We start from the raw sequence: 22926 nt of genomic DNA, 5'->3' as shown, positions 1-22926 counted from the left end.
CATTCTGAAAATAAACCAAGAAGACTTCTTTCAGCTCGTTAAATAATATTACGAGGCCTCAGAGTGCAGTTGGTTTCTCTGCATTTAAGTGATACATACACATTGACACAAAGCAGCAGTGTTACGTTTTGTGTCCCATTACAGGATGGTGCAAACCAGGTTTAAGAGCACTTATCCCATTTCTACAACCAGATAGTCTTTGATGGAAAGGAACAAAGTACAAAATAAGGAAAATACAAATTGCCCTCCAGAATTCCCTAAGGGAAGTATGCAGTACTTTGAAATGGGTATGAAGGCATATAATCCAGGAAAGAAAAAGAAAATAAGGAAAGTTCTATAGAAAATTTTGAAGTAATGTTTGTGGGACTGCTAGCAGAGTTTTGGGGAACAGGGTTGCCACATCACATCTGCTGAGCTTTGTTTTATGTAATAACTACTGCATTCATGTAGAAGTTCACTGCCTTAGAAATAAAGATGTTTTTACCTTCCTGGTTATGTCTGCTGCTACTCAAAAAAAAAAAAAGTGGTAACAAACGGAGTTGTGGAAGCATTTTTCGTTTTGAATGTTGAAATGGGTTCTGAACTTTGTTTGTATCTGGTAATTTCTTAAAGGTCAAATTCCGTAGGTAAGGTGGTGTTTGGCATTTCACCTAAGGCAGTAGTTTTAAAAGGAAATTAACTTTGAAGGATTCCAGTAGGATGTGGTGGCATACCTTCTTGTCTTGTTGTTTTTAAATGATGCTGCAGTCTGAAGTGTGAGCCCATAAAACTGCATGTACGTAGTTCTGTCGATATACATACATTCATTCTTGTCACAGGTAAAGTGGTGCCCATATTTGTAGACAGAAATGCATTTCTGTTTATAAATTAGTTGTCTATTTTATAAACTCCTTTGTTTGCAGGTTGGATTTGCTACCATTTTATGCAAGACTGGTTGCCACATTGCATCCGTGTATGTCTGATGTAGCAGAGGATCTTTGTTCCATGCTGAAAGGGGATTTCAGGTTTCATGTATGTTTTGTTGATTCAGTTTTTTGCATTCAGATTAACCAGTCTGCTAATAAGTCATCCCTTGGGGAATAAAATAACATTTGTTTTTATGTTGATACTAATTCTTAAATTCAGTGAATATTTGTCAGCCAAGCAAATTTGTTCTAGAATTACAATTTACCATGTATGCCTGCATATATATGTATTAAAATGAACTGTACAACAGTTACAACAAAAGTTGCAAAAATTAGAAACTGCTTTAACAGTAAGCGTTGAGTCTTCTGTAAATTAATAAGTTGCATTCAAAATGAGAACCAACCTATTCTAACAGGTTCCTCACTACAAGGTTACTTTTCTAATGTAGTTGTTATTATTGTAATGTAGTGCTTAAGTCAAATTATTTTTTACAGTTTTCATCAACCAGAATTTTATATTCCTCACAAACGTATTTTGTGGCATTGTTTCTTCCACATTCTTCTAAGTTCTGTAATCAAATCCGTTATGGTGCACAGTGATGATTCCCTCACTGTTTTCTGAGATTTATGGCACAGATTTCAAATTTTTTTTCTAATACTGCTGTTAAAAACGTGTATGAATTGATCAGATGTATTGAAGTCTTAACTATCTGAAGTTAAGTTTTTTCTGTTGGGGAGGAATACCATTTTTTATTTTGTGGATTATGTTTAGAGGTAGATATAAATTTGTACTTTGTTAGTAAAATTATGCTGGATGTCAGTAATTTTAAAAGAAAAAAAAAGTCTTTACTTTATTAATCTGGCTTGAAAAAGCTGCCAATGTTTAATATTTTCTTATGGACTATACAAGTGGTCATATTCATATAGAGACTATTTGTTGATTTTTAAAATATAGAATCTAGAATATTTAACCACTACTTAAAGTGGGGGTGGCCACGTGGATGCATGTCTATAACATTAAGTATGTCAGAGGACTTCAGTATTTTGGGGGGATGGGGAAAGAAAATGAAAAGCTTCTAAAGAAACAAGTTTGTAGAAACTTTTAGGAACCTCAGTGGTAGGTAAAAACAGAGCATAAGGAACTACACAAATACCAGACGCTGCTGAATTCCCAAGCTTATTGTACACATTCAGGTCAAAGTAATTTCTAAGAGGTAGGTATTTTTGAGGGCCTAAAATAAAACTTTTATTTTTTCCCCTAGGTAAGAAAAAAGGACCAGATCAACATTGAAACAAAGAATAAAACTGTGAGATTTATTGGTGAACTTACCAAGTTTAAGATGTTCTCCAAAAATGATACTCTCCACTGTTTAAAGGTTAGTGTTGTGACAGTCCTGTATTACTGTATGTGCTGATGTTGTGTCCTGTTCCCCTTCGTATCTCTGTTGATGATGTTATCCATTAATTCATTGCTTAAGATGTTTTAAACCCTAATGTCTGTTGCTACTGTATATGAGGAGACTTTTTTTTTATAGCTGTTCTAGAAGTTAGAATGTTTTAATTTTTGTAGTGGTAGGAATATACTAAAATAAACTTCCACCTTTGGACATAATCAAATTGCTAATAATTTTCTGTGTGAAGTGATGGTAGACATTGCTACTTATCTACTAGACATTGCAAAACTTTCATTATGTTGATTTCAATTAATGTTTTTACAGAGAAAATAACAGTAAGGGGGAGAGGTTAGAGGCAGAAAGTTTTTCAGTGATGCAAGGAAAGGCTTATGTGCCATTTTAGCAGATGCTTCTGTTGAGGAACAAAAATCTGTGGAAAGCGTTAACCTCTAGGCATATCGTCTCGATTTGCATGCTGTTAAACGTTCAAATTTATCCTTGATGTCAAATACCAAATTAAAAATGGGTTTTAAAAAATAAAAGTGCCTTTCATAAAAGGTGGTTGAAGACTCACTTGAATTAAGATGGCTTCTGGTGGGAATAATTTCATTTTATGGACTCATTAGGTATTGAAGCTGAATGCTTAAATAATTACTCATTTTTCTTCTCTCATCTATAGGTTATTGTAAAATGCAAAGCTCTATTAATTTGTAGTTATTGCTTAACTTAAACATTACAATGCAATTAGATGTGCTCTGAGGTTATTGTGTCCTTTTGCAGTATTATTTGGTGATTTTCCAGTCTAGCAGCAGGAATTTTAAAGGAGATGTGCCCGAGTTGGAAGGGATATGGGAGAAATTACAGTGTTTGTTTTAATATTGTAGTCTTTTTATGCTGGACTTAGGAACTGTCCTGTGTTTCAGCTTTCTGGAGTCAGAATTTGGGGTCTAGACAGTTCTTATATTTTTTTTAATAAGATGAATATTTTGGGTTTTGTTGACATCTGATCAGTAAAATCAATTAGCGTTTTTTTTCTTAAAGACTATGGAATGTAAAGTCTGGTAGATACAACTTACTGTTTTCTGCTTGAAAGGTTGAAAAAGATGCTTAACATGCTGTGTTTTTACATAAACATATACCAGATGCTTCTGTCAGACTTCTCTCATCACCATATTGAAATGGCATGTACTCTGCTGGAAACCTGTGGACGATTCCTCTTTAGATCACCAGAATCTCACTTAAGAACCAGTGTTCTTTTGGTAAGAGAAGACTCATCGTCTTACGGGGGAGGGTGTCATGCACTTAATTAAACCAATTCTTCTATTTTCTGGCTTTGTGAAGTGGTCTCACTGTAACAATGATTGTGACTAATATCTTAATTGTCAGTTACAATGTTGAAACACTTGTAAGTGAAAACTTTCATTAAGTTTTATCTTGGCTGCTCAGGGAGGATAAGATTCTTTAATAAAAAGAAGACAAGTATGGGAGGACAGTGAATCAATTTTCCTGAAATCTTGCCTTTTCATTGCGGAATGGGGTTGAGATGGACTAGTATTATATATGTGCGAGTCCTGGGCTGCTTTGGCTCTATCAGCCTTGGTTTGTAGTCCTATGGACCTGTCATCTTGTTATTTATAGCCTGTCCAGTGTTGTCTCAGCTCTGAGATTGCACCTCCTGTGGGAACAGCTTTCTGAAAGTATGCTGGAGAACTCCAGCTGACCTATAAATCTGTTCATGACTTAAAATGTAAATAAAGAATTTAGTTTCTGAAGCAAAAAACCTATTGTTTTTGAACTACAGATAATTCAGAGATAGGGCAAAACCAGAGAATGAGGTTGAAAGAACATGGTAGCTGTACCTGAACATGCCTGAGATGCTATTTGAGGGGGAAAATGGTGGTAAATCGAACCAGAGATAGTAAGATATTTCAGCTGGAGGTGAAGATAGTCGTGAGAGTGTGCCTTTATGTGCCCTGCATAACAACCTGAGGTTCTGAATTTGAAGAAAAAGTTTATGAAGATGCTAGAGGAAGGGGGTTTAGAAATAGAGATTGGTAATTATGGTGAGAGTAGAAGTGGTATCTGTAAGTCTAGGTAAGTACTGGCAAAGATTTAAAAATAACAAGGATTAACTTTGGGTCTTTTTTAATGTATGAATTTGAGCCCTGAATGATATGTTTACAGGCTTGAGACAATCCTAAAAGTCTGTGTCCAAGCCAAGAGACTGAGTCAGACGTGTTTGAAGTCCATCAACAATAGATACTACCCATAGGAAATTGCGTTAAATTAAAAGCAACTTAAGCAGATACTTAAGTATCTTAAGGCAACTTAAGCCATGTTGTTGTATTAGAAGTATGACTAGATGTTTTAATGTTCCCTTCAAATCTGTGCACTGCAGGAATTATATAGACATGTGTATCTGCAGTAAAGAAAGTAGTATTTGTGTTTGGGGGAGAAAGTGGACATTTTACCCTTCTGGAAGGGAGCAGTTGTAAGTGTTTGGAATCTCTTTCTGTAGAGACACAGCACTTAAACTCTGAAATATTGCTGGGTCTGCTCTCTCTCCTCCTTACCAAAGCACAGGCTTATACTTGACATGTCATTTTCTTGACTCTATAGCCTCCCTTCTCATGCTGTAGAGTTAATGAAGACGTAGTTGTTACGTACTTGGGTACATCATACGATTTCTTTTCTACAAAATGCTATTTCTTTCTGAACATATTAGAATGTTGTAGCGTTGTTTCAGTGGCGTAGTCAGTCACAGGAGGATAGAGATTGGCAAATAATTTGCAAGTTCTCAGCTCGTGATTTTTGTTGCAGTGTACTTTGTATCTTGAAAGGCTCAATCTCTCAGTTTTCCAAAGGTTTGCCAGCTGATGTGTTTTGTTGTTAAATATATTCCTGTCCATAATGAAGTATTTTCCCCTGAAAACACTAGCCCATTGTCTTTAAAAGACACTTTACTCACCGCTACCAATTTCTTGTAGTTAATAAAAATTTTAGAGGTCAGGAAAAATCAAATACCTTTACCAGAGTTGCTTTTTGTAACGGACTGCTTTTAGTCTTATGCACTGCAAAAATGCTGATTGTTAGCTGTATTGCTAAAATCTGTTGGATGAATGCTAAACATGACTTGACTGTGAAGTGTGAGACAAACCACAAATGCTCTGTCAATAACTGAGGCTTAAAGCCTCACAAGATTTTGGATAAGTAACCTTTTCTTACACATTGAGGAACCAGGAGAAAAGCTAGAGATGACAAGTAAGTTTGGAATATCTATTAAGATGTAAATTAAGCTTAACATTTATATTCTACAACCATATTAACAGCTGCCTCTTCTAATGTTGCCCTGTAGAATGTAGAGATTTCATTTTTACTTAAAAAGTGTGATACCAGTTAGTGTAAACTGTAGAAAAGATGACTCCTAAAGCAAACTAATTAGGATTTTGTGGTAAAAATCTAAGGAAGTGTAAAGCTGATCTTACCAATGACTCTTACTGGTAGAATTAAGGCCTGTTGATCTTCCAAATAATTATTGGTCTTAAATCTTCACTGCTGACGATATATTATGTAGTAAGATGTCAAACAGGCCATATGTCTCCTATTAAAGACAATATTGCTTTGTCCTGGTGTGGAAGAAAGTCATAGCTAAGAATGGATTTTAAAAGTTATTTAGGGAAAATTAATTATTAGGAACTAAATTGTTCTGTGAGAGTGCCACAAACTTAGTGGCACTAAGTGACTTCAGAGAAACATTTGATGGTCACATTCTGGGTTTGTAGAACTACTGTCAGGTTTCGCAAATTATTTAAAGATTCCTTTATCAGGGCAATGTTTATTTCTGTTAATCATTCTTGGCAAGTCTTTCAAATTCAATATCCTTTATGTAATTTAAAATACTGATGTAAAACTAGCTTGGCTTTAGGCTTGGTCTGTTGATAAATAGATTATTTGAATTGGATTATTTTAATTGGTGCTTTGGAAGGAAGATCAGTATTATCTTGATCTATGTTTCTTTAATATAATCATTTTAAAATGTCAAATTCTTGTCTTACGCTGTTCTGGCCTTGTTAAAAGAATACCAAGTTTCGGTATTAAAAGACTTCTGATGCATTTTTAATCCTTTGACTTAGACAATTGTCTCTTAAAGCTTTAGGGCAAGATCACTTTTATTCATAAACATATAGAACTTAAGCTACACAGTGGCTCGTTTCTTGGGGAAACTCCTTTCATAGAGGGAGTTGAAACTGTGGGAGGATGTGACAGTGTAATTGTAGAATTACAATTAGAATGAGACTGTTAATTCACTATAACAGTGCTGTGCTTCCAAGAAGTTTAGAATTTTGATTTTGAACTGTTGAACAAGTAGCAGGGTAGTGTGGGTAGTAAAGGGAAGGAGAAGCTGAACTGTTTCAGTATCTTATTACAATCTTTATTACAATCTGATAATGTAAATGTTAGTCATGCTGAAATGTTTTTCTGAAATGGGCTTTTCCTGCTCCTTATGTTTTACTTGGTGACTTCTCTTTTTTTCCCCCCTTCTCTCTCTTTTTGGTTTTTTTTTGGTCTGCTTTGCAAAAATTCTATTTCTTGCAATGCAGGTTGATGTTATCACCTTGAGGGGGGCAAGAGCAAGACTATTAACCAGGGGAGCATCTCCTAATTCTCCCCAGATTTTCTTTTGAAATGCATCTGCAGTATACGCTACATACAGAGAGGTTTTGGTACCAAGAAAAAAACCAAACACTAAACCCTTTTGCTGTTTTAACTTTTGGATATTTTAATGTTATTTGTGATATCTTTTTATTAAAGGAAAACCAGAAACCTAATCTTTAAATGTAATGCTTTACCTTTGTGATTCTTCATTTTAGCCTAGGAAAATTAGTTAGCCTAAAGTGCTTTAGACTGCAGGTCTTGCTTTTTTCTTCTGAAATGTGTCAAGGTTTTTTGTTATTGTAGGCAGTATATTGTTACGGTTTCTCTTTGTTGCCTGTCCATCTGACTTGATGCCGTAAATGGAAAAGGATTGAAATACACATGGTTGGTTAAAATAGTGATGATTTTAAACAGAGATTAAGATTAATACCATCCACTTAGAGTTAGAATACATACTTGGGATTCCTCAAAAAGATTATGAATTACAGTGATTTTGAGACGTGGGGAAATGCCTATTGTCTCATCTGGGAAGAAACATTTTAATTATAACCTGTTATTTACAGTATAATGTACAACTTTTTATAACAAGAGGACAGAAAAATTATGTAGTTTTAGTGAGTTTTTAATTTTATTTGCAAGCCCTTCTCCCATTTTCTCTGGTATGCTTTACTTTGCCCCACTTCATTTTTCAGTTTATAGTAAAGCATGATAAATGTCATTAAGGCAGTAAAGATGTATTTTCTCCCAATGCATCTAGAAAAGGTGAAAAATTTACAAAGGTGACATTAACGTATATGATGACACTGTTAGGTTTTGGAACTTTGTACTCTAAGTGGTTTTTCCCCACAATTTAGGTATGCATTTATTAAGCATCTGTAGGTAAACTTGCTACTAATTGACAGAAATTTCCCATTTGGAAGGGAGCAGTCTCAGGGAATCAAAGGGGAGGCCATTTGTGTCATGGAAAAGGTTAAAAATGAAATGCCTTAGCATTGTTGTCAGATTAGTCTTCCTAGGAATAGAGCAGTCTAGGAGGAAAATCACATTATTTGTTGAGTTACTATGTTACACAAAGCTGCTCTTCCTTATTGAATTAGCAGCTGAAACTCAAGGTTAAGGAGCTGTTTAAGTGTATTTACATTTCAGTTGAACTGAACCACTGTCTTGTAAAAGAAACTTTAAATTACTCAATCTTATTGGAAAGTCCACCGCATGAAGAATTGTACTTCTTTACTAATGATCAAAAAAGGTTTAAACCCTTTTCATTAGTTTACTGGACTGCATGAATGTATATACTAACATTTGCGTATAGTGATAGAACAGTACTTACACCTTAGTTTTGTTTATCTGTTTGATGCTGTAAATTATTGTTTAGCCAACCTCTATTAAATAATAGTCTAAACTAGTGCAGTTTCTTTTTCTGTTGAACCACTTTAGAGTGATTTAGAATATATGGGATCATATGTTGTACATAAAAATGCAATGCAACTTACAGAATTACACACATATATACAAAAAGACACATATGTGTGTAAAAATATTTTATAATGGAATTAAGCTCGTAGTCATCTTTAACTGTAAAAATCAGCGGCTTAGAACAGCTACTTTAGTTCTTGTACAGAATTTTTAGATACAAGAAACTTTTAAAACCCACAACATAAATCTTAAAGTACATATTCAAGATGAAATATGGAGAGAAGATTGTATTCAGTGAGGAAAATTAGGACAAACCTGACAGTTAAGCATAGTAATTAGTGTTGATGTAGTAACCTTTTACTTGTCTAATTTTTTTCCCCGAAGTCGTACATTGTGGTGGACTGCAAGAAAAACTACCTATTCTGCTTGGGTAAACAACAATGGAGCATGTAATAAGGAAAATGTCATTGCCTAAACCATTGAAAAGCAATGTGAAACCATCAGTATAAACTTTCTGGAGTTGCATACTGATGTAGAAAATAAATTGCCGCTCTTATGATAATTCATTATGCTTGTGTAAAGACATCAATATTTCAGTTACTTTAGTTAAATAAAATCATGTTTTGAATGGAATTGCTAATAATCTTATTAATCATTTATCTAAATCATAACAATTAGATTTCAAGTTAAACTTTAAATACTGTCCTGAAACTTTTTTCACCATAGGTGAACCATTATTAAAATGGGGATTGTAAAGAAAAATGATCCTGGAAATAGCAACACAGAACTACATACATGCATTGTCCTTTCTTCTCTCTACCCAAGCTTTTAACTTACTTTTCTGTGATCTTTCATGTTTCCTTTGTCCCAAACGTAGATGTAAAAGCCTTTGACTTGAAAATGTAATATATCAATGTCTTTAGTTGAACATTTGCATTTATTTCCAGGAACAAATGATGAGAAAAAAACAAGCAATGCATCTTGATGCACGCTATGTTACAATGGTAGAAAATGCGTATTACTACTGTAATCCCCCTCCAGCTGAAAAAACTGTGAAGAAAAAACGTCCTCCTTTGCAGGAATATATTCGTAAGCTTCTTTACAAGGATCTCTCCAAAGTCACCACAGAGAAGGCAAGTCCTTTTGAAATCTTTAATACAGGTTTTACTGGAAGTGATATAGTACCTACAGGGTTTGGGGAGGGTTATAATTTTTTTAATTGCAAGCAAGAGAGATCAAGTAGGAATAAAAAAATGTTAAGATAGCTTAATTTCTTTTATTGTAATGCATAGAAGTTCCATTCATGGACCTGTGTTCTCCACAGCGTTAAGTGCTGCACAAATATAGAATGAAATGAGAATCTTTGTGCTAAGTACCTTGTGTTCAGAGTAAGAGATAAAAGGCTACAGTTAAATACAGACTGTAAGAGCAAGGAAATTACAGAACAGATTTGGACAGCTTCATTAGTAGCTAGAGAACAGAAGTTGGGTTACATGTATGGAGTTTTCCATAGCTACTGCAGATCTGGAGGATGCTTGAAAAAGAGAATGAGATTGCTTGCAGGTGCCTACAGAGATTTCATCCCAGCTGAGAGATGTGGGGATGACAGTGAGTAACCTGTTACTTTGCCTGCTAAAATGTTGTTTGTCTTAAAATTTGGTTTAGGTCCTGAGACAGATGCGCAAGCTGCCTTGGCAGGATGCGGAAGTAAAAGACTATGTTATATGTTGTATGATCAACATCTGGAATGTGAAATATAATAGTATTCACTGTGTAGCCAACCTTTTAGCAGGGTTGGTCTTATACCAGGAAGATGTTGGAATTCATGTTGTGGATGGAGTACTAGAGGATATTCGACTAGGAATGGAGGTAAACAACTGACATTCTTACTAAACTATATTCATCTACTTATGTTGAAAGGAAAATAGTAAAATAATCTTGCTTAAAGAAAGGTGTCCTTGGATTCTGGGTTGTTGTTTGATGACTTTTTTACCTCAGTTATTTGCTTTGTGTAGGTTTATTTAAATTAAAAAAAAACCAACACCCCCAAAAAAACCCCAGCAAACTGCAGACATTACTAGGATAGTTGCTGTGCTCCCCTTGTAGTAATGGCATACAACTTGTTCTTTCACAGTGTAGTCAGATTCATGCACCTTAACTTTGGAGACTAGTCCATATTTTGATAGATGAATTTACAAGAATTCTCTGGGCAAGATAGAGTGTGTGCTAAATGTATGTGAACTTTATAATAACTGTTAGTTGACCAGCTTTCATAACTACTTTTTAATGTTTAATTTTGTTAGTGTATGTAGCCAGAAGTAACCATCTTTAATTATAACAAATGCATCATTTTTTTTATACTGCTTTTTTCTTTTTAAAAAAAAAACCACCAAAACCCCACCAAACAACAAACCTTTTACAAAGATTCTGTTGTGTCTGCATGATAAAGTGATTTTTTTGTTTTCTTTTTTGATAAAGGTTAACCAGCCAAAGTTTAACCAACGGCGGATCAGCAGTGCCAAGTTTTTGGGGGAGCTTTACAATTATCGAATGGTGGAATCAGCTGTAATATTTCGAACTCTGTATTCTTTCACATCATTTGGTGTGAACCCTGATGGTAGTCCTAGTCCACTGGACCCTCCAGAGCATCTTTTCAGAATCAGACTAGTTTGTACTATCCTTGATACCTGTGGGCAGTATTTTGACAGAGGATCCAGCAAACGTAAACTTGATTGCTTCCTTGTATATTTTCAGGTATGCTAAACTAAATTCTATGTAGTTCTGTAGATTTCTGTAACAAGCCGAACGTGAGTCACTCTGTTACTTACATTGTTTTCTAGCACTATAGTTCTTAGAATCCTGTCTGTCTGATAGCAGTTTTATTTTAAAGTGATGTATATGTTCAGTTATATGTAGATGTTACTGTTCCAGCAAAGTTGCAGGACACTGGGGTAGCGGTAGATTCACTGAAGGGTTTGGGTTCCCCCCCTTCAGGGGATCTCAGCAAATGGGAAAATGGGCTGACAGAAACCTTGTGAATTCCAGCCAAGGTAAGTATCAGGTCTTCTATTTGGGATGGAATAGCTCCATGCAGCAATACTGCCTGGTACTGACTGCTTAGACAGCAGCTTTGCAGGAAAAGGTCTGGGACTCCTGTACTGTATGAACATGACATAAAGTTTTGCACCATTAGGGTGATGAAGGCCAACGACATACTGTGTTGTGTTGGCAAGGGTGTAGCCAGAGGTTTGAATGATTTCTTTTCTTTTTTCACTTTCCTTCTTGGCACTTGTGAGACCATCTGGAGCACTGTTTCCAGGTCAGGGCTTCCTGGCAGATGAGAGGAGAGACATCAGCAAACTAAGCTGGGTCCAGTGGAGGGTCACCAAAATGATCGGGAGGCTGCCAGTGCTCACATTGTGGGTTTACTCAGCTTGGAGAAGAGAATGCTCATTAAGTTGCTGTCCTCAGCTAATAGTGTTTGTAGAGGAGGAGTCAGAACTTCCCAGGTGTGCACAGTGAAAGGATGAGAAGTAATGGTCACAAGGTGCAGCAAGGAAAGTTCTGATTCAATAGATGTAATGGGGGGGGGGGGGGGCGGGCGGGAAGGATTTCATGAAGGGGGTGTTTAAACACTGGAATGGGTTCCTCAGAAAATGGGGAATTCCAGCCCATGGAGTTCATGCTAAAACTCTTTTTCGCTTTTAATTTCTTTGTCTTTCTGCTTCTCTCTTCAAATTGTACTAAAACAAGGATATTTTAAAAAAATAGGTGATAACGACTTATTTCAGACCTCCAGAATGGATATCCTTCATCTGTATACAAGATGTAAAATGATGTTTTGAAGTACAGCATGGTCTTGTTTTTAAATCCAAAATAAACTTGTCAGTGAAAAAGTCATTGTATTTTTGTTACACCTTACGGTTTCAGACAAGCGTTCCTTTTGACCATGTCACCTTTTAAATAAAAAAATCTGTTGCTTGTATGTTGTTTTCAGATGTGATTTTTGCAACACCTTTGTTCTTGGATTCCACTGTTAGGTTCACTTAGGATCAGCATTTATTTCTTACACTTTTATTGTAAAGGGTATGTGCTAATTTATTATGAAGCAAACTGTATCAGTCACTTCATGCTAGCTGCAGTCTTAAAACTTTTTGTGATGTTTCCCCCCTTTTCCTCATAATATGCCTTTGGGGGAATTAATTTTCTTGAAAATATACAGAGGAAGGAGTTGAAAGCTGGCTGGTCAAGCGCTCATCTCTCATAGAAAGAATCTACCCTTAGAAGGTGCTTTCTTTTCAGTGCCTTTTTGCTCAGTCTTCATACTTCTGGCAAGTGTTATGATAAAAGGATCATGTTCTTAATATTTGTGATACCCAGTGTTACCAAACAGTGTTTAGTGATATCAAAATATCTGACGGTTGTATGAAATAGGAGAGCAGTGATGTGAAATCTTCTGCGGTTTTTACTATACAAATATAGGTAAGCATTAATAACTTGTATAGTTTATAAATGCCACTGTGCATATAATTTATTTGAATATTTTGTGTTCTAGCGGTATGTTTGGTGGAAGAAAAGTCTGGATGTTTGGACAAAAGACCACCCATTTCCTATAGACATAGACTATATGATCAGTGATACTCTGGAACTGCTGAGACCAAAGATAAAGCTCTGCAATTCTCTGGAAGAAGCTATCAGACAGGTGCAAGATTTGGAACGAGAATTCTTAATAAAATTAGGTAAGAAAGTGTACAAGCGAAATGAGTTGGTTTTGATAATTCCTGTATTTCTTTAAATGGTCTTTTGTATGGTGGTAATGATGGGTAACTTGTTATTTGCATGGTACAATCTTTTTAGTCTCATGATAGGAATATTTGTGTAACTTCTTTGCATTTCTCTCATCACCATAGAGATCATATAGACTCTCCATAACTCTAAAGTGATGTATTATTTAAAAAAAAAAAAAAGTCAATACCAATACTGTTAATATAGTAGTATTTGGAGTGGGAGAGTGTGTCTGTTTGTAGATACATTATATTAGTATATGCAGTAGTATGGTGCAAATGATGAGGAAGAAAACTGAATATCATCAGAAAAATTTAGAAAGCATGCTCTACTACGAAAAGCAAGTAGTATCTGTGCACTCAGTTCCTGCAGCCTGTTGGTTGGTAAGCACTGATGAAAACCAGCTTGGTCATTTTGGTAGATTGGTTGCTTGCAACTCTGTGTTCCTTCCCCAGTTCTGGATTTCACCAAAGTTAATGTGTCAAAGTAAGCATTAGTGTAAGACTACAAAAATCTGGGAACAGATTTTGCTTTTAAAACACAATCAGGTACCTTGAGCATTACACTTCCTTTGGAATAATTTTGAATGGACTTTACGTTTCAGTAGAGGCCAGAGGGTGATTTCCTTTTCATGAATTAGAGCTTTGGTTAGATTATTAAAGTTGGGTTTTTTTTCTTAATATTTACCTTTTGGCAAGGTTCCGTGCTAGTTTGTAGTTCTTGCTAAGATTACAGTAATATGTATTTATAAATCTTGCTGTGTTAAAAATCAGTAATTCCTGGAGAAAAAGGTTGGGTTTGCAGTACAGCTCAGTTGACAAAATACTGGTTAGTGTGTATCTAAAACTATTATTGTCATATTAACTTTTATAACTTCTTACAAATCAGTTCTTACTAATTATTGAATAGTACTGTGCTCATTTCTCATTAAATGGAGTTGTTTTCTAATCTTCTATTTTTATTTGAAGACAAGATTGTTCATTAAAAGCTTTCATATGTAAATTTTACACTATTTAAGTATTAATTAGAGCCTTAATAGCACTTCATCTAGTTAGACAAATAGAATTTTTAAGAATAATCCTTTAATCCAGTTGGATAAGTATGTGTAAGAGCCAGGTAAAACATTGCAACTTCTGTTTTACGTGGAATTTGGTTTTTTAATATGCTGTTTGTTTAATTGACATGCCTTAAAATTACCTATGTAGTAACGTAGATAAAAATTTCCTTATGGTATGATCTAAATACCAGCTTTTATGCTTTCCAAATGATAACCAAGAAGCAATTTACAAGTAGTGACATAAACTGTAATAGTCTTTTGAAAGACACTTGGCACTTCTCTCCTACAAATGCCTTGAAAAGGTTATGATGATAGGTGCAAGCACGTCTGAAGGAAATGAGGTTTTTAATACTTGAGCAAAAGCTCTAATAAATCTGCAGTTCTTGATTCAGTTTGTCCCCACGGTTTCCCAGCCCATGGACAGTAACACCAAGAAGGTACTGTGCAAAAGACCATGGTGTGCTTTGCTCTTTGTCAGTCCTAAGTGTAATTCTATGCAGAACAGTGGGTGGCTTGTTGCCTGCAGAGTGTGCTTTTGGGACTGACTGTTGGTTCCTGTGCTGCTCTGGTGGGTTTCTACCAGTAAGAATATAGGGTCATTCAAAAGGAACTTGTGCATAATTGTGGAGCAGCACGTGCTTTGAAGAGCCCAGTATTAATAAATGGGGGGGCAGAAGAATGCTTTGAAATGCCTGGAATATGAAGGAGGAAGCGTATGTGTGTGTTTACACAGAACTGAAATCCTCAGTAACTACCATACAACCTTATATACTATTAATTTTATTTCTGAGTTTTAATTTGAGCATTGCTCTGAAAATTCACCTCCTTCTAAAGCTGATCTTTGTGATCTTAGTCAAATTTTTGTCAGAGACCTGGCTGTGTGTGTCTGCGTATTGGATCTCTTACAGACAGCTGGAAGAGAAATAAAAAAAAAAAAACCACAAAAAACCAATGAGATATGCCCTCAGAATCTAGACTTCTGCTCAGGAATTGTGTACTCCTGCATTTGTTCTTTGCATATGGAGAGAACAAACGAGGAGTGGCATGAATACAGAACTGACGTGTTCATTTGCTCTCCAAAAGACTTTACGCTAATGGCCATCCCCAGGTGTGGTCAGTATGATGTCAAAACATGAATGACGAACTGCATAGTGACTTGTATTGACTCCTTAGTAAAATCTTTCAAAAATTGCTTGCTTAGTTCTACTGTGTTGCAGAAGACTGGTATCAGCGTTGCTTTCTGCTAGCTCAAACCATGATCCTCTGGAGGATTAAGTGGCTTTGTAAATTAATGAAACCAAATTAAAAGAATGTATGAGAACAACAGTGTATATGCGGGAAGCTTGTTCTGTTTTGCATTGGATGACTAATTTTTTGCAGTGACCATTCTTGAAAAACAGATTGATTTTTCCCCCCCCCCCCGAATCAGAACCATGCTCAATTCTTAATATTTTCTCTGAAAACGATTCTGATTGAAGTCTATATCTAAGACTAAATTGGACACTGAAAGAAGCTAAAACATTGTTCACTGCTGTGGGAATGGTATAGATAAGGGTATTGCACTGAAGGATACCTTATTAAAAGCAGAGGTTTAGGGAGCTACATTTGGTAACGTGCACACAGAGTAAACCAAAACGTCTTGAGAGACAGCAAGCAGGACAGTAAGGAAAACTAGAAGATGAAGTAAAACAGTGAAAGAACTATCAGTCCTGTCTGCAAGTAGGGTGAGCATACTAGATAATACTTTTGGAAGAGACTGGTTTCTTAAAGACTTTATATATATACATCCTCATAGGTTCAAGTGCAGCCTCAGAACATGAAAAGAGGGTCAGAAAGTTTTATTACAGTCTGAGAATATAGTTGTTTCGAAACCTGTAAATTGGCAGTAGTGTGAGGTACTGTAACTAAGACTGCAGGGTCTTGATGTGTTCTGTGGTTCTGCTGGCTTTGTAGAGCATCTATAACAGTGCTTATGTTTCAGTAAGGTTGCACATTTAGTTTGTGGATATTTTGAAGCAGTTTGCACAGTGCAGCATCTTGATTGCTGTTTTATGGGAGACTTTAAACATTCTTCATAACGTTTTCCTCCTTTTCTGGCAGGGAAATTATTACCCTTTGTGAGTAAGGTAGCTATATAGAAAATGTTTCATTCAAAAGTCAAGTATTACAACCCATTGGAAGTTTTAATGTTCAGTAACAATGGACTTGTGCAGTGATCTCCCACATATAACTTGAGCGGTTATATGTGTTCTACTTCTTTCTCTTTTTCCACATTTCAGGAATTGTGAATGACAAAGATTCCAAAGATTCCATTACAGAAGGAGAGAACCTGGAAGAAGATGAAGAGGAGGAAGAAGGTGGAGCAGAGACAGAGGAACAATCTGGAAATGAAAGTGAAGTAAATGAGCCAGAAGAAGAGGTGAACTTAATCATTTACTTGCCTTGCATAAAAAGAATGAGTAATCGGTATTTTGATTACTCATTATTTTCTGAAGCCCTTCTATCTCACGGAGTTAGCAGGTGAAATGTGGGTGTGCACAACTCATTCAGTACTCCGAGGGTATTTCCATCCCAGTTTTGTATATAGGGAAAACTGAATACAGTGTCTGAGGCTTATTCTAGAGAATTTATGGCAGCAATGTGAACCTGATAACTTTGTTCAGGGTATGTGCTGCTTCTCAACAAAAAGATGCCTTTACTTTTTGGCATGAAAACACTTTCAGATAATTATCTTTATCTGTTGTAGAAGCAAAAGCATTGACTAGATGTCTGAGCAGTTGTGTAGGAAAAATAACAGGTGTTCAGAGTATGACTGTATAATGTGAATAAATAAGAGTTATGGAGCATAAAAACCTTCCTTGTTTACTGTGCCAATCACATTTTGAATCAAAAATGGTGGAGCCAATAAAAAAGATGTGTACATAGAAATTCTAACTTGTCACTATGACACAGCAGTTTACGTGGTAGTGGTAGTGTTACGAGAAAATGAGTTCATCAAGGTAATAGGAAATACTTTTCTCCTTATGCTTGGGTTTGTTGGTCTACTAGTAAGCTTTCTTCCAATCCATGCTTCTCAGTGTTAAAGTTCCTGAAGTTTGGCTGGGTTTGTGCCTTTACCCACAAATTAATAGTATCGTTAGAATCAGAAGTGGTTGTGGGGTGGGGAAAGGACCTCTGGAGATCTTCTTGTCCAGCCTCCCTTGCTCAAAGCAGGGTCACCTACAGCAGGTTGCCTGAGGCAGTGTCCAATCAAGTTTCTAGTATCTCCAAGAATGGAGGCTGCACAACTTTTCTGGGTAATCTGTTCCAGTGTTTAGGCACCGTCACAGTAAAGAAGGCGGGGTTTCTTACATCTAAATGGAAATTTTCAACTTGTGTCTGAGTCGGGGCCCAACTGCTTCTGGGTCTGTCACAGGGCACCACTGAGAGGAGTCCAGCTCCTTCTTCTTTGTTCCCTCCCTTGAGGTATTAGACACATTGAGAAGATCTCGCCCCACTCCGAGCCTTCTCCTCCCCAGGCTAAACACCACCACCTGTCTCAGCCTTTCCTCCTATGACAGGTGCTCTAATCCCTTAATCATCTTTACAGCCTATTGCTGCATTCACTCCATGTGTCCATATCTGTTGTGTATTGGGGAACCCAGAGCTGGGCACAGCACTCAAGATGTGTCTTGCCAGTGCTGAGCAGGCAGGAAGGGCCGCCTCGTTTGACATGTCAAGAACGTGTTTTCCTAATGCAGCCCAGCATGCTGTCAGCTGCCTTTGCTGCAAGGGTGCATTGCTGGTTCTTGGTCAGTTTGCTGTCCTCCGGGACCCCAGGTCCTTCTCTGCGGAGCTGCTTTCCGCCCGTACTGGTGGAACGGGGTTCTTGCTCCTCAGATGCTGGACTTTGCATTTCCCTTCATTGAACTTCATGAGTTCCTGCCAGTCCATTCCTCCAGTTTGTCGAGTTCTCTCTGAGTGGCAGCACAACCATCTCGTGTATCAGCCATTGCTCCCAGTTTTCTGCTGTATGTTTGTATGAAAATGTCAGATAAAGCTGAGTGAGTCCAGACCGAAACATTAAATGCAAAACATAACACATTTACTGAGGCTGAACTGAACTAAACAGGTTTGGCTGGGGAGCGGGTAGGAAAGGTACAGAAAAGGTGAATGAAGAATCAGATGCAAGTGGCCTTTTTTGTTTTAAAATAGTCAGAAGTTATTCATTGAATATTTCAGGAGGGCTCTGACAATGAGGAAGAAGAAGGTGAAGAAGAGGAGGAAGAAAACACAGATTATCTTACAGACTCCAATAAGGAAAATGAAACTGATGAGGAGAATACAGTATGTATTGTAGCTTAAGATAAGTGAATGGAATTTTGCATCTTTGGTTTTCTTTACTGAATGTTTTTTTCCCGTGCTGCTCCTAACATGTCTGGGAAAATACGGCAAGAACAATCCTTGCTATTCTTTCAAATACATTTTAGAGCTTATTTTTATATTTGCAAACTTTCATGATTACCTTCTGAAAATATTGATGCTGTCAACTTTACTACAACATGTTTTCACAGGACTGTGCGCTTTCACAGGTGGTAGCTAGACTGGAAAAGATTGCATAAATTATAGTTTTGCAATCTAGCAATGGTAGCAAAGTGGTATTATACAACAAGGTAAAGTAGTTACACTCCACTAGATTTCAAAACTAAAAAGGAGACAAACTACAAAGTGCAGAATTGCTAAAATACAAATTTGGGATTGGGAGATTGTAACACCTGTAGCAAAAGAACCCATCCAGTTGAGCCTGAACTGCAGTTACATAGTAAGGAAAGTAATGAACATTACCAGTACCCTAACACATTGTTCTAGAAACAATGTTATGCTTTCCAAATACTGAAGGATAGTATTTGTCTTGAAAAGACCATCTAACTTTATGGACTTACTGGAAAAATTAGTTAAATTAGGTGTGGTAAGGATAGAGACTTTTCTTTGTATTTTTGCCGTATCTAGAATGTGTACATACATATCTGTGCACATACAGTAGTATGTCAGAATGTTATGACTGGCCAGCCTTCATAATAATTGATGCAATAAGGGTCAGAAAATATTTCTTCAAGAAAAGAATTCAGGCTGAAAGCTTTTTTTCTTTAACAATCCAATTTTTTAAAGCTTTTGATTATGTATGATACATAATAAGCAATAAGGATATTGTTCCACTTATTTCTAGACTGCATATTCGTATTTCTGAAACTAACGTAGTAGAATGTTTATTCCCACTGCAATAGGAAGTAATGATTAAAGGAGGAGGACTTAAGCATGTCCCTTGTGCAGAAGATGAGGACTTCATTCAGGCATTGGATAAAATGATGCTGGAAAATCTTCAGGTATAGATATTTATTTTCTTGAATTAATATAATTTGCTGTACAGCTAACTATATTTGATTGTTTTAATTTAAAAATTTTTTAAATTAAACTTCTAAATATAATTCTATATAATATAAATATATTAAAAATATTAATTATTATTTTTTAAAATAAGCTATTGAAATACTTAGGTTCCTGTAGTAAAGAACATGATTTTTTTTTTCTTAACTGTGGCCTCTTCTCTGTAGTTGACACATTTGGATAAGTAGTTTTTAGTAAAATAGATGTTGTGTTGTTTGCCTAGTGAATATATGACATGCTGACATATATAACAGCTACATCAGATACTATACGATGCTTCTGACTTGATCCTAAAGCATCCATGCCTAGGTTTTAATATATTTAAAATGTAGCTGCATTTATGTTTACGTAACCTTTAAGTTCTTTTTTTTTTGTTCCAGTCACATCTAATCAATAGTGTTGAGTATAGCAAACCCTGTATGAGGAATACATTACTAAGAGGCTACAAGAAATCTTGAATGTAGAATATCCTTTCTCAAGTATGTCTAATCAAGTCTCTAGATTTCTTTCTTTAGAAGGTTGTTATTCAGAATAACTTTAAAATTTGAAGTACTCTGTCCCTTTAACTGTCTTCTTCACAAGCAAGGAAACTAAAGGGAAATGTAATAAAGCCTAATACATTTATTTCTATGTTGTTCCATTTTCCTGGGAGATTAAACCTTTTCTCAGTCATGAAAATACGCATGTTGCCAGACTTAACTGACATTTTTAGTGTCTGATCATTTATATAATTTACCACTCTTTTTTTTTTTTTTTTTTTTTTTTTTTTTTAATAGCAACGGAGTGGTGAATCTGTTAAAGTACATCAGTTGGATGTTGCTATTCCTCTACATCTCAAAAGTCAACTGAAGAAGGGTCCTCCGCTTGGTGGTGGGGAAGGAGAGTCAGAGTCTGGAGACACAATGCCATTTGTGATGTTAACAAGAAAAGGCAACAAACAGCAGGTAGGAGTTTACATAAGGCAGAGATATTGTTTAAATAACTAAAATCCTTTCACTTAAAGTCACACTGTGACTTTTGAGTCACACAGGTGTTTTCATTCCTCACCCTTTTCTCAGAATGGGGTACAGATAACTTACTTTTGCTAAACAGAAAATACCATATGTAGTTTCTTGGAGTTCTTGGCTGTTAATAGAAATCACGTGGAAAAACTCTGCGGTTAAATTATACCATTGCTAGTTACATTTGGTGATTACACCAGTAGGACAGTGGTATGTCTTAAATGTATTTGAAGTGCAGTTGTGGAAGATGAATGGATGCGATTGATGGACTGCCACTGAATGTTGAAAGGAGTAGCAAAAAATAAAAAGGAATATTCCAGAATCTTAAGATTCTACAGATTCTTCTGAAAACACTTTCGGCTTCAAGTCAAGATATATGTCATTTGCTAACTTCCATTTCCTGAGTAACTCCCATTTGGCTGAATTTGTTCACCTTGCCAAAAAAGTCATTATCTCTGAAGACATTTATAGGGGACTATTCCAGAACACACTGAGTGAATCTGTTGGAGAAACTTAAATGGAAATAATGTAGATAAACCAAACAAGGCAGCCAAGCTATATATCTGTCTTGGCTCGTTCCCTCAGTATGTTTGAATTTTCTTAGGTCAGCAAATGCATAGTATACAAATAAATACCTGACATGTTCCACATGCATTTCTCATCATGGTTTAAGTCTTCGAAAGAACCTTTTCATTTTTGTTGTGTAAATCGATGGTGAAAATGAATGAGTTTATATGGAAAGGAAACCCAAGGCACTGTTTCATTCCATGCATCTGTACCATTTAAGTGTTTAGATCCCTGTAATTACTCTGTTTGGACATTTGTTAACTGAATTGTGACAGTAGTGTAACAGTTGAAGTATATAAACCCAAAGTAGAGTCTTTCTTTTCTTTCATACGGAAGACATTTCAAAAATTAATGTAGAAAGTGATGCCTCTTATAAAACACTTCGACTACTGAGTGTGCGCTGTGCTAACTGCTTTCAAAGTGGAAGTGGCGATACCTATTTGAGTGGGCACATACGTGCTTGCATTTAGTAGTGGTGATTAACTGATTTCCTTACTCTGTTTCTTTGGTTATTCTGTTTTCCTGGAACTTGAGTGTAGTATATCAATTTGTTGTGGTTTAACCCCAGCTGACAACTAAGCCCTTCACAGCTGCTCGCTCACTCCCTTCACAGTGCGATAAGGGGGAGAATCAGAAGAGTAGAAGTGAGAAAGCTTGCGGGCTGAGGTAAAGTCAGCAAAAGCCACGTCTGTAAGCAAAGCAAGGAATTCATTCACCACTTCCCATGGGCAGACAGGTGTTCAGCCATCTCCAGGAAAGCAGGGCTTCACCACATGTGATGGTTACTGGGGAAGACAAGCGCCATCACTCCGAATGTCTTCCCCTTTCTAATTCTTCCTCCAGCTTTATATGCTGAGCATGATGTCATATGGTATGGAATATCCCTTTGGTCAGTTGGGGCCAGCTGTCCTGGCTGTGTCCCCTCCCAAGTCCTTGTGCCCCCCAGCCGACTTGCAGAAAAGGCCTTGATATTGCTGGGCAGCGCTTACACAGTAAGGAAAACACCACTGTGTTATCAGCACGGTTTCCAACACAAATGTGAAACACAACCACATGCCAGCCCCTATGAAGAAAATTAACTCTACCCCAGCCCAAACCAGACTGAAAGTTCTACAGAGATTGAGTGGGGAGTTTCAACTGTTGTCATCGGGCTGAGGAGGGATTTAAGAGAATTCTATTAAAAAAAAAAAAAAAGGGTGTTTAGCTTTTTCAGGATAATTTACTGGGAGTATCTGTAGTTACCAAGAATTTTAAGATCTTCGTACTCTGTGAGGGGAAAATATTGCCAACGTGTGGCTTAAGAAGAAAGCAGGACTTGTTCAGGAGTTTTCCCTGCTCCTCCCCCAGTATTTGGTTTTGGGAGTAGGCTCTTCCTGCCAAAACTCCTCTCAGTGTTTCTAGAAATGTAGAAAACAGTTGCTTTATAGACTATGCAGTTCTTGAGTCAGTGAAAGCCTTCTTTGTCTATAGTTCTGTATTCAGAAAAATAAGTCTTAGCCGTCAGTTTTAATAGAAAAATAAGCAGGAAAGAAGAAGAGGTGGAATTGAAAAGAAAATAATTATTCCTTCTTACGGAACTTTATATTAAATCTGCATGAACAGAATGTGCAGAGTTTTGAAGTGATGGATGCCTACTTTAGTGTTAAGTTATAGCTGTAAACTTTCAGCTTTTTAAAAACAGTCAAAAGGAGTTTGCAGACAACCTGGAAGGCTGTGAGTAG

At 36.4% G+C, this 22926-nt stretch overlaps 1 protein-coding gene across 1 annotated transcript in view; it reads left to right on the top strand.

Annotated features, from left to right (window-relative positions):
- UPF2 (UPF2 regulator of nonsense mediated mRNA decay) overlaps positions 1-22926 on the top strand; it is a 69593-nt gene that overhangs the window by 30636 nt on the left and 16031 nt on the right. Inside the window, exons 9-19 of the mRNA XM_040593909.1 lie at positions 903-1011; positions 2168-2281; positions 3442-3558; positions 9319-9504; positions 10037-10240; positions 10850-11125; positions 12927-13110; positions 16493-16632; positions 18435-18539; positions 19478-19576; positions 20414-20581. Coding sequence (XP_040449843.1) covers positions 903-1011; positions 2168-2281; positions 3442-3558; positions 9319-9504; positions 10037-10240; positions 10850-11125; positions 12927-13110; positions 16493-16632; positions 18435-18539; positions 19478-19576; positions 20414-20581 — 1702 coding nt within the window. The remainder of the gene's footprint in view (positions 1-902; positions 1012-2167; positions 2282-3441; positions 3559-9318; positions 9505-10036; positions 10241-10849; positions 11126-12926; positions 13111-16492; positions 16633-18434; positions 18540-19477; positions 19577-20413; positions 20582-22926) is intronic.

The sequence above is a fragment of the Falco naumanni genome, chromosome 5, assembly GCF_017639655.2.
Source record: "Falco naumanni isolate bFalNau1 chromosome 5, bFalNau1.pat, whole genome shotgun sequence".
Taxonomy (NCBI): Eukaryota; Metazoa; Chordata; class Aves; order Falconiformes; family Falconidae; genus Falco; species Falco naumanni.
Note: the sequence above shows the minus strand (reverse complement) of the source record. Positions and strands in the feature narration are given on the sequence as shown.